At 47.2% G+C, this 12165-nt stretch overlaps 1 protein-coding gene across 1 annotated transcript; it reads left to right on the forward strand.

The window, feature by feature from the left end:
• The first annotated feature begins 4741 nt into the window (after positions 1 to 4741).
• Positions 4742 to 11958, forward strand: LACTBL1 (lactamase beta like 1). Its single transcript, XM_087701859.1, has 5 exons — positions 4742 to 4858; positions 6349 to 6506; positions 8720 to 8967; positions 9181 to 9286; positions 9907 to 11958. Exons 1-5 carry the CDS (start codon positions 4760 to 4762, stop codon positions 10880 to 10882), a joined length of 1587 nt encoding a protein of 528 aa, XP_087557985.1. The 5' UTR covers positions 4742 to 4759; the 3' UTR covers positions 10883 to 11958.
• The last annotated feature ends 207 nt before the right edge of the window (positions 11959 to 12165 follow it).

The following is a 12165-nucleotide window of genomic DNA, read 5'->3' on the forward strand; positions in this document are numbered from 1 at the left end:
CTAGGATGGGATTGCGCCCGGGCGGGTCGGGTCGCCATTACCAATTTTGCCCGAACCAATCCGAACCGGCTGAACACCCCCTCTAGCTTCACAGTGGACCTCGACGTACGACGAAATGGGACCAAGAGCATTCTCCACGTCACTCCCCCGTGTTTCGCTGCACATTCCTTGGGAGATGGGACATGTGGTACATTCAACCCTGCAAGATAAGACACCGGGGTGGGGTGGGGTGTTTGATGACAATAATGTTTGCGAAATGAAGGCAACACACCCAGCAAATGTTATCGCCATTTTATTCTGTATGGAAAATATACATAGTTAATGAGGATGACGATAGTGGCACATCCTGCCAATAAGATGGTAATTAGAGGTTAGCCCACACCTGGTAGCCTACATGAAAAGAAAGCCAAGATTAAACCTAGATTGACAGAGAGATTCCTCCATATTCCTTCATATCTATCCATATTCATTACATTTCTCTGACTCCTTTTCCTTCCCCCTCTCATTCTCTTTCTTTCTTTCTTTCTTTCTTTCTTTCTTTCTTTCTTTCTTTCTTTCTTTCTTTTCTCTTTTTCTCTTTTTCTCTCTCTCTCACCCTCTCCCTCATTCTCTCTCCCTCTCTCTTTCCCTCTCTCTTCCTTTCTATCTCTCCTTCCTCTCATTATCGCTCTATTTCTTCCTTTCTTCTTCCTTTCTCTCTCTCATTCTCTCTTTCTCTCTCCCTCTCTCCTTTGTTCCCTCTTTCTCTCTCTTCCCTCTCATTCTCTTTCTTTCTTTTCTCTTTTTGTCCCTTTCTCTCTCTCACCGTCTCTCCCTCATCCTCTCTCCCTCTCTCTTTCCCCTCTGTCTTCCTTTCTATCTCTCCTTCTTCTCATTATCTCTCTATTTCTTTCTTCTTCTTCCTCCTTTCTCTCATTCTCTCTTTCTCTCTCTCTCTCTCCTTTGTTCCCTCTTTCTCTCTCTTCCTCTCATTCTCTTTCTTTCTTTTGTCTTTTTCTCCCTTTCTCTTTCTCACCCTCTCTCCCTCATTCTCTCTCCCTCTCTCTTTCCCCTCTGTCTTCCTTTCTATCTCTCCTTCTTCTCATTATCTCTCTTTCTTTCTTTCTTCCTTTCTCTCTCTCATTCTCTCTTTCTCTCTCCCTTGCTCCTTTGTTCCCTCTTTCTCTCTCTCTTCCCTCTCATTCTCTTTCTTTTTCTCTCTTCCTTCCTTTCTCTTTCTCCCTTTCTCTCTCCCTTTCTCTCCCTCATTCTCTCTCTCTCTCTCTCCACCCCTCCTTTTCTCCGTCCCTCTCTTTCTGTCTCTCTCTCTCTCTGTCTGCCTCATTTATGCAGTCCAAAATACCCGCTGATTAATTTTAATCCCACTTGGCTTTTTATCTCTGATTACCAGATCCGGCTGGGAAAAAATAAATCTGGAACAGAGTTTTCTGCATTTCTTTGCTGCATGAGACAAGTAGATCATAGACTCATGGGGTGCCTGGAAGGGACTTCAGAGGTCTTCTAGCCCAACCCCCTGCTCTTATGCCACCCTGCACCACTGCTTGTCCAAACTTTTCTTGAAAAACCTCCCTTGATGGAGCAACCACAATTCTAGGAGACAAGTCGATTAATTAATTCACCTTTGACGCTGTCAGGAAATTCCTCCTTATTCCCAGGTTCCTCCTTGTCCTATCTTTGGAGAATAAATCAATGACCCCTTCCCTATGGTGATCTGTTTTGACCCGCCTCGTTCCACACCAAAGCACACTCTGAGCCAGAGATAAATTACGGCATTTAATTAACAGACAGACAGGTCCTTGGCAGCAACCCAGCACAGACAAGCCTTGGCAGCAATAAACACAGATAAGACTGGGCAGCAATCCAGCCTGCCAAGCTCATACAAAGTTCTCCAACATTCGATCCTGTATTGACTTCTGCAAAGAGGAGCGTTTACACAAGTAGCCTTTTTATAGTCTGGAGAGGAGCCTAATGACCACCACCTGAGCGCAATCACCTCCTGTAATTGCGTAATTGTTCCTGACGCCTAGTAGCTCTTCGATGGCGTGCATCCAGGAACAACTCATTACTGGTCTTCGGCTCACTCTCCCTTGTCTCCTCCCCACTGGTCCAAGGCTCAGGTGCCTCCTGGTGGCCAACCATCCTCTCTGTGCCCTGCTCGGAGTCGGAACCCTGTCCAGGGTCCTCCACATCCTCCAGAGCCGACTCAGAGGGCCCCTCGCTGTCGGAGTCTGGTGGCAGCTCCAACGGCACCTGCTGGGCCACAACAGTGATCCTTCAAGATTTGGAAGATGGCTACCAGCTCTTCCCTGGTCTTCTCTTTATTAACCTGAACATTATTTAGTCCCTTTAACTTAAGAGTTTCTCAACCTCAAATCTTGGCAGCTTTTAAGGTGTGTGGACGTCAACTCTCAGAAGAACTGAGTTGGAAGGGACCTTGGAGGTCTCCTAATCCAACCGCCAGCTCAAGTAGGAAGCCCTAGACCATTGCAGGCATCTAAAAGTGGTGTGGATTTACTAACGCATAACTTCAGCCATTTTGGCTTGGCCTCCAGACAATTTATGGTGTCATCCAACCTGCTTCTGCTAGTCCTGTTTCCATACAGCCGTCCAACCTATCTGAACCGTCTCAGGTGGGATGACACCACGAATCCCATAATCCAGTGATTGTGGATATTCCATAAGCGCTTCAACTCATATTCCTGTCCCCATTCTTTGTTCTTCTGGGAGGATTATCAACCCACGGAACCAGTGGTGGGTTTCAAAATTTTTTGGAACACCTCTTCTGTAGGTGTGGCCTGCTTTCCGGGTCCACTGGTGGAACCTCTTCTAACAAGTTCGGTAGATTTGACGAACCGGTTCTACCGAACCGGTGCGAACCAGTAGGAACCCACTTCTGCACAAAACAGAAGTTGCCTTCAGAAGTTGTGGGAGCTTTTGACCAAGGAGTTGCGGTCTGAACTTTTTACAGAAGAGAAAAAAAAATATTTCACTATCTCAAACGGTTCAAGAACGATATAATTTGCCTGGAAAGAAATTCATATCAAATCAACTGATCAAAAATATTTGTTCCACCCCCGAACTTGGTCAATATTTTGTGACCTCTGCCACGGAAAAGAAAAATGGTATAGTTGTATACTTAAGAAAAGACATTAAGGCTGAACTAATTGAAGCAGATCCCTTTGGAAGATATATCGCATTAGACCTAATTCTAGAAGGGAAAAAGACTTGATGGACGACTTTGAATTGAGAAATGTTTGGCGAGAACGCAGAGGCATATGACTTCACCCTTTTTTCTGATGGACATCAATCCCTTTCAAGGATTGATTTTATACAAATCACTAATGATTTATTTTCTAGGGTGAAGAAGACAAAGATTGCGGCGAGGGTCCTTTCGGACCATAACCCAGTTTGGAAGGAATTGGGAAGGGTAGTGCAGCCAAGAAGGTCTTGGAGGTCGAATGAGAGTTTATTTTGGATATGAAAAGTATATTAATGATTGTAAAAAAATTGCTATCTGAATACTTTGTTCTGAATACGAATAAGGGTACATTCATGGAATTTGTAGGGGATGCAAGCAAAGCGTATATGAGAGGAGTACTGATGAATATAAACAAAATATATAGACATAAACTAGGGCAAAAACGAAAAGAATGGGAAGAGGAAATTAAAAGAAAAATTTGAAATGTATCCAAATTGTGTTATAGAGGGAAGGAGGTGTTTTAACAGGAGGAGATTTAAAAGGCATTCCGGGAATTTTTTTTACAGAATTGTACAAAGGGGACAAAATTAAGGGTTTAGATATAGACAGATACTTAGATAAAGAGATAATACCCCTGGCTAGAGAAGAGTACAGGCAAAAGTTGAACCAACAAATAACCTCTGGGGAAATCCTGCAGGTAATGAAACAACTAAGATTAGGAACAATGTAAACTGCTTAAAGTTTGTGTAACGGCAAGAAGCTGAGTTCAACGTAGAGACTTTACTGACTTTTTTCTTTTTCTTTTAATTTCCTTGGTTTTAATATATTTCAGACTGTGTTTGATAAAAAGCTATACCGTGTACGGGCTCTGGGAAGTCGGGGGGGGGGGAAGGGAGGTGGGGTCCTAGGGGGGAGGGGGGAGGGGGGAAATATAGTATGTGCTGGATTTTAAAATGATTAATATGATTGCATTTGTATACTGTTGCGTTTTTAATTCTAGTGTAAAAATAGGACAAGCTGAATATATTGATAGATAGTAGAAATACACCAAAGGGAGGAGCAGAAGGAAAGAAGAAAGAGGGGTAGAGAGGGTGGGAGAGAGGATCGGAGGGAGGGTGAGAAGGAAGTGAGGGAGTGTATTGGGAGAGAGGAGTGATAGAGAGGGAGGGGAAGTAGGGTAGAGGGGAATGTTGGAGGGGAGAAAGGAAAGTTGGAGGGGGGTGAAAGAAAAGGTGTATGGAGGGTTGAAGTGGTATATTGGGTTTGTATTTTTGGGGGTATTGTTGACAAGAGGAATGGCTGTGTTTATTGCTCAATGTTATATGGCCCCGGTTATGCACAGTATATATGTGACCGTATGGAATGAAAATGAAAATAAAACATATTTACAGAAAAAAGAAGTTGTGGGAGCTTCATCCCTAAGAAGCTTCCAAGAAGAGATTTGGAAATCCCTCTTGTCAGAAATGGTGTAGGGTCTCCTGCTTGGGCGGGGGGTTGGACTAGATGACCTCCAAGGTCCCTTCCAACACTGTTCACCTGTCATTTGTAGGTTCAAGCAGCATGGACGCCAAACCAGCAGCTGCGGAGATGTGTCCCCGTTATCCGAAACCTGTCCAACTGGACCACCCCATTCCCATCCTGAAAGATGCATTGGAGAAGGTAACATTACAGCTCAATGGGTGCAGGTCATTTCTGCAGATTGCTTCTCTGTGATGGGTTTTTTTTTTTTAAAAAAAATACTTCTCCAAGGCACCTGAGGTCAGGAGAAGAAGCAATGGGTGGAAACTAATCAAGGAGAGAAGCAACTTAGAACATAGGAGAAATTTCCTGACAGTCAGAACAATGAATCAGTGGAACAGAAGTTGCCTCCAGAAGTTGTGAATGCCCCAACACTGGAAGTCTTTAAGAAGAGGTTGGATAGCCATTTGTCTGAAATGGTATAGGGTTTCCTGCTTGGGCAGGGGGTTGGACTAGAAGACCTCCAAGGTCCCTTCTGACTCTATTATTCTGTTACTGTGTTGTTGCCTAGCTCTAAACCCAGGTGAAGTGGGCCATAAGACCCTTCCCTCCTTGAGACACCGCCAAGGTGCCTTTCAACTGCTATTGTATTGTACTGTAGTATTTCCACGTTATTATTTTCAATGCTTAATAACTAGCATTATTATTTTTAATAAACAGATAATAACACAGTGGAACATTATTATTTTTATATTATTTTTAATATTGTATATTAAATATTATAGATAGATGGATGGATGGATGGATGGATGGATAGTTAGGATAGGATAGGAATAAATAGATAGATATATATAGAGATATAGAGATATAGATAGATAGATAGATGATAGATAGATAGATAGATAGATAGATAGATAGATAGATAGATGATAGATAGATAGGATATGATATAGATAGATAAAGAGATATAGAGATATAGAGATATAGAGATATAGATAGATAGATAGATGATAGATGATAGATAGATAGATAGATAGATAGATACAGTGTATATATGTGTGTGTATGTATGTATATGTATATACATAATATTACATAATACATAATATTATATTTTAATATTATATATTAAATTGTACACACACACACACACACACACACACACACACACACACACACACACACTAAATAGCACCAAACAGATAATAACACAGTGGAACATTATTATTTTTATAATATTATTTTTAATATTGTATATTAAATATTATACATATACAGGGTATATGTGTGTGTGTTTGTATGTATATACATAATATTATTTTTTAATATTATATATTAATTTTTTTACACACACACACCAAATAGCACCAAATAGACAATAACACAGTGGAACATTATTATTTTTATAATATTATTTTTAATATTGTGTATTAAATGTTAAATAGTGTGTGTGTGTGTGTGTGTGTGTGTGTGTGTGTGTGTGTGTGTAATTTTTTAATAATAATGTTCCAGATAATGTTCCAGGCGTTATCCAGACATTTTAATATTATTTTATACATCCATGTGTGCGTTTGTGTGTGTGTGTGTGTGTGTGTGTGTGTGTATAATATTGGATATTTCTATATTTCCGGTTTTTTTTTTTCATCCGAAAATTTTATGATTTGCTTTCTGCTTCCCCAAATCCTCCATTAGGTGGACACGCTCCTCCAGCATAAGATCCACAACCCGGGCCTTCCAGCGTTGTCGGCCATTGTCATCTACAACGACACCGTCTTGTGGACCGGGAACTTCGGGAAACGCAACGGCTCCAGCGAGTTCTCGGGTCCGCCCAACGAATATTCCATTTACAGGTGATTTGGGATCCCCTCAACTAGAGGAGGTGGGGGGGGGCGAGGACCAGATGCCCGAGGGTCTGTGTTTTTGCACGACACTCGTTCCGGGATTCAGACTCACGACTTTGGGTGAGGACCTTAGGGGTGAGAATGCCCCTCCCTTAGACAACCAAGCTTCTCATCCCCAGATACTCAAGTTTCTCCTCTTCTGTTCTAACTCAGACACACACTTCTCCACTGCCCTAGACCCTTGATGGTGGACACGCAGGCTCAGCTCTGGCGTGCATGCACACACCCGCCAGCTGATTTTCGGGCCTTTTGGACCCACCAGAAGTCAGGAAATAGGCTGGTTTTGGCCTCTGGTGGGCCTTTCAGGGCAGTGGAGAAGTGTGTCTGGGTTTTTGCCCTCCCCAGGCTTCTAGAAAGGGTCTGGAGCCTGGGGAGGGCGAAAAACGGGTCCACCATGCCATCGTGGGCCAAACGTGGGGGTAGGATGGGGGCGGGTCGTGTGCGCATGCACAGGGGGGCGGGTGTTGTGTGCGCAAGCATGGGGGGAGGGCACAGAATTATGGGTGTGGGCACGAGCATGCACGACCCCCCCCCCGGTTGCTTTCGGCATGCGATGGCAAAAGGGTTAGCCGTCCCCTGCCCTAGAGCCCAGGGCTGGCATTCAGCCGGTTCGTATCGGTTCGGCTGAACCGGTTGGCAATTTTACATCTGGTTCGCCAAATTGGTAGTTGCGAGGAGTGGCTGGCCCCTCCCACCCCGCCCCTCCCAGGAGCCTCCACGCGGCCCATTTTGGATGCCAGGTAAATGCGGGGCCCGCACGGAGGTTCTAAGAGGGCGAAAAACGGGCCTAGCAAACGTAACCTACGTCCGAAAACGGGCTTTTTCCCTCTCTCCGGAGGGCCTCTGAGACTGGGGAAGGTGGGTTTTGCCCTCCCGGAGGCTCGAAAAAAGCCTCCGGAGCCTGGGGAGGGCAAAACCCAGTGGTGAAATTCAATTGTTTTACTACCGGCTCTGTGGGCGTGGTGTGGCTTGGTGGGCGTGGCTTGGTGGGCGTGGCAGGGGAAGGGTACTGCCAAATCTCCATTCCACACCAGTCAGTTGGGACTCGGGAGGCAGAGAATAGATGGGGGCATGGCCAGCCAGAGGTGGTATTTACCGGTTCTCTGAACTACTCAAAATTTCCACTACCGGTTCTCCAGAACCTGTCAGAACCTGCTGGATTTCACCCCTGGCAAAAACTCTTCCCCCCACACCCACCGTGGTGCGGGAGGCGGAGTAGGCCACACCCACCATGGCCACGCCCACCCAGCAACCAGACAGAAGACCGCTTCCTAACATTTTTCAATCCCATCCCTGCTAGAGTTCCTTAATTTAGATTTAAGATTAAGATTAAGAGATTAAGATTTAATAATTTTGTATGCCGCCCAATCCGAAAGGACTCCGGGCGGCTTACATAAAAACAATTTAAAAATGGTAAAAAGTTTAAAATACAAAGACAAGCAAGTTAAAAGAGCACAACATATACTCAATTGTTAGTGGCGCTGGAACTCAATCGAGGATCAACAGCCCCATGCCTGCCGGAACAGCCAGGTCTTAGTAGACTTTCGGAAGGCCGAGAGAGTGGGGAGGGTCCGGATTTCAGGGGATAGATCGTTCCAGAGGGCTGGGGCTGCTACAGAGAAGGCTCTCCCCAGAGGGTCCGCCAGTCGACATTGTGTAGTTGACGGCACCCGGAGAAGGCCCATCCTGTGAGATCTTATCGGACGGTGGGAGGTATGTGGCAGGAGGCGGTCTCGCAGGTATCCGGGTCCTAGGCCATGTAGGGCTTTAAAGGTGATAACCAGCACCTTGAATCTTGTTCGGAGACCAATAGGGAGCCAGTGCAGCTCGCGGAGGATAGGTGTCACATGGGTGCACCTCGATACACCCAGTATCGCTCGCGCGGCTGCATTCTGGACCTATTGTAGTCTCCGAACACTTTTCAGGGGCAGCCCCATGTAGAGCGCAATTTGATATCACGGACTTAATTTTGAGAGAAGGAGAAACGCGGATCACAAACACAACAACACAGTGCCCACATGGGTGGGCTCCTCGGTTTGTGATGTTTTCTCCCCCCAACCCACCCCAACGGTTCCTGAAACTCCAAGCTCACGGCTACTCCGATCTGGTCCCTTATGCTTTCGGGTGTGATTGTTCGATTGTTGTCCGTGTCCGTGTGTTAGGATCGGGAGTATCTCTAAGTTGTTCCCGGCCATCATGCTGCACAAGCTTTGGGAAGACGGGAAGATAACGTCCCTCGACGATTCCTTGGAGTGCTACGCGCAAAACTTCTCCATCAAAAACCCCTTGGGGCATCTCAAGGAATCCAAACCGTCGTCTCCGGGGAACGGAGCGAGCTATTTTGAGGACAAACCGCTGCCCCCCAGGCCTTCCTCCGTCACCCTGCGAAGGATGGCCAGCCAGCTGTCAGGTAGGAAAAGTTGACCTAAACAGATGTGGAGACTCTGGAAAGAGTTCCAGAGAAGAGACAATTAGGGGAGGCTAAAACATACCAAGAAAAGTTGCAGGAATTGGGCTCCGTGGCTAAGACGCTGAGCTTGTCGATCAGAAGGTCGGCAGTTCGAATCCCTAGGGCCTAGCAAGGTGACCCCCCACATTCACCTAGTTTCCTGGTTCCTCCCAGGGCTGCCCCGACGCCTGAGGTCCACCAGCCTCATGTGGAAAGGAACTACTCAAGAAGCCTTAGCCCTTCTCCGGGATGACATCTTGGTCGCCGATCCAGGAACTCGGTGAGTAGAAGGCCTCAGTTGACCTTGTTCACATCGGTGGTGCTACTCAAAGGTTGCGGGTTTCACCCAAAGGCACTCAGCTGGCTTCCATGCCTAAGGTGGGACTAGAACTCCCTGTCACCTAGTGATTCACCCCAAAGCACCCAGCTTGCTTTCATGCCTAAATTGGGACCAGAACTCCCTGACTCCCGGTGATTCACCCAAAAGCACTCAGCTTGCTTTCATGCCTAAGGTGGGACTAGAACTCCCTGTCACCTAGTGATTCACCCAAAAGCACCCAGCTTGCTTTCATGCCTAAATTGGGACTAGAACTCCCTGTCACCTAGTGATTCACCTAAAAGCACCCAGCTTGCTTTCATGCCTAAATTGGGACTAGAACTCCCTGTCACCTAGCGATTCACCCAAAAGCACCCAGCTTGTTTTCATGCCTAAATTGGGACAGGAACTCCCTGTCTCCTAGTGATTCAACCAAAAGCACCCAGTTTGCTTCCATGCCTAAGGTGGGACTAGAACTCCCTGTCTCCCGGTGATTCACCCAAAGGCACCCAGCTTGCTTTCATGCCGAAAATGGAACTAGAACTCACAGTCTCCTAGTAATCTCCTCTGCTTTTCTTCTGCAGGTGCCATTATAGCAACCTGGCCTTCTCCCTATTGGCTTACGTCTTAGCTGAGCAGGTGGCCAAGAGCGAGTACCAGAACTGGGTCTCGGAGAACATCCTTGACCGCCTGGGGATGGAGGACACGGGTTTCGATATCACGCCCAACGTCCGTTCCAGAATGACCGTCGGCGTCTACGGCAGTGGAGAAGTGGCTCCTCTCTACGACCTGGGCTGGTATAGGCCTTCCGGCCAGATGTTCTCCACGGCCGCCGACCTGGCCAAGTTAGCCATGGTCTTCTTGGGCACCTACCACCGGCGTCTCCTGGAGCCCGAGACCCTGAAGGTCATGTTGACCCCGCTCTTGAAGTGCTCCAGGGACTACTTCGCCAACAAGACGGGCACCCCCTGGGAGATTAACGAGCAGATGGGTTACGACGTCCTCCGGAAGGACGGAGACATCGATGGCTTCTCGGCCACCTTCTCCCTGGTCCCCAAACTCCGCCTGAGCTTCATCGTCTTGATGACCGGTCCTCGCCCCCAAGGAGGGGACATCGTAACCCAGATCTACGAGTACCTGATACCCTCCCTGGAGTCCGCTTTTCGGGAAGTGGAGAAGAGGCTCAAGTCTCCACCGAGCCCTGCTCCCTACGTGGGCTACTACACCTTCTCCAACCTGACCTTCTACGAGATCAAGGTGGGGCCCGGAGGAGAGCTGTTGATGCAGCAGTTCGGGCCTCACATCGAGAAGATCATCCCTGAAAGTTACCGGACCATTAAGCTCCATCACCTCGAAGATCGGACCTTCCAGGCGGTCTTTGAGAAGGAATTCCCGTGTATCCTGAAAATCGGACCTGCCTCGATTTCTCTCGAGGCTCAGGACGGGCAGCTGTTCAACTTCTACCCGTTTAACCCCAAGGGCCTCGCTCCTGGTTTTGATGTCCCAGGGTTGAACACCTACAACATCCTCCGTCTTCAAAGGAGACCTGTCTTCTCCTAACCGAAATGCCAGGAGGCCATCTTCCAACCAAGGTGGCTGAGAGAAGATGGAAGCCAACACCCCAGAATTAGCTGAAGATTCTTCTCCTTCCGTGAAAAACGATGACACCCGGCCGGGGGAAAAAGTCCTTCGCTCCATCCGTCGTTGTCCACTTCTACGTGACACCGAGAGATAGGTCCTAACTGACTCTCGAAGATCTCCAGAAGGATAGGTCGTTGGGGGCTGACGTTCTTAGCAGGAGTAGGTGTTGGTCTTGATTTGGAGTTGGCGTTGGTCAGAAGATCCAAGGTGGAGAAAGGAATTTAAAAAAAATTGAAAGAGAAGCAAAAGGAAGAAATCAAGTTGAGGTCCTCCTCTTAAGATACTCCTACCGTTGAGAAGATGTCGCGTTCCTGTGATGCTGGAGAAGGTGGACTTCCACGAAGGCCCATCACTAAGGAGGCCGCCGTGGAGGGGGGGTGGCCTTTATGGAAGGTGTTCAGTCAAAGTTGGATGAAGGAGGAGTGGGTCCCTGCATGGAGCAAGGGGGTGGACCAGATGCTCTTCAAGGCATCTTCCCATCTTCTCATTCTACGATTCTATGGAGTGATAGGAAAGTAGCTTTTGGCTGGACACCACAGGAAGAATGTTCTAACTGAAGAGTTCTCCAGATGAAGCATCCGAGATGGTGGAGTCACCTTCTTGGGAGGACAGGGGTAGAGTCCTGGAGCGGTCAAGAGTTGGACTGGATGATCTCCGAAAGTCCCTTCCAATCCTTCATTCCACGGTTCTGTGAAGACAGAAAGCTCTAAATGAAAATGGCACACGTAAATCCTCGCTCTTCATGTTCTGTCCGAGATCTGTTTCTCGGTTTTGAACTATCGGTGGTCTTACGTTGGGGTGGCTCTACCTAGACCCATAGGGCTGGGCTGGGTCAACACATTCAAGATGGTGATTGCAACTACACAATCCATAACCCTTGGCACAAAACCAGTTTTGGTCTAATAGAGAAGTCGCCAGGCTAAAAAAACCAGGAGACGGGGAGTTCTAGCCCCTCCTTAGGCACGAAAGCCAGCTGGGAGACTTTTGGGGGTCAATCATCAGGAGATAGGGAGTTCTAGTCCTACCTGAATAATGAAAGCCAACTGGGTGACTCTGGGCCAATGACCAGGAGACAAGGAGTTCTAGTCCTACCTTAGGCATAAAAGCCAACTGAGTGTCTTTGGGCCAATCACCAGGAGATGGTGAGTTCTAGTTCCTCTTTAATAATGAAAGCCAGCTGGGAGACTTTGAGTCAATCGCCA

This window comes from Thamnophis sirtalis, unplaced genomic scaffold, assembly GCF_051295495.1.
Source record: "Thamnophis sirtalis isolate CommonGarterSnake01/CBP01778 unplaced genomic scaffold, rThaSir2_p1.2 scaffold_15, whole genome shotgun sequence".
Taxonomy (NCBI): Eukaryota; Metazoa; Chordata; class Lepidosauria; order Squamata; family Natricidae; genus Thamnophis; species Thamnophis sirtalis.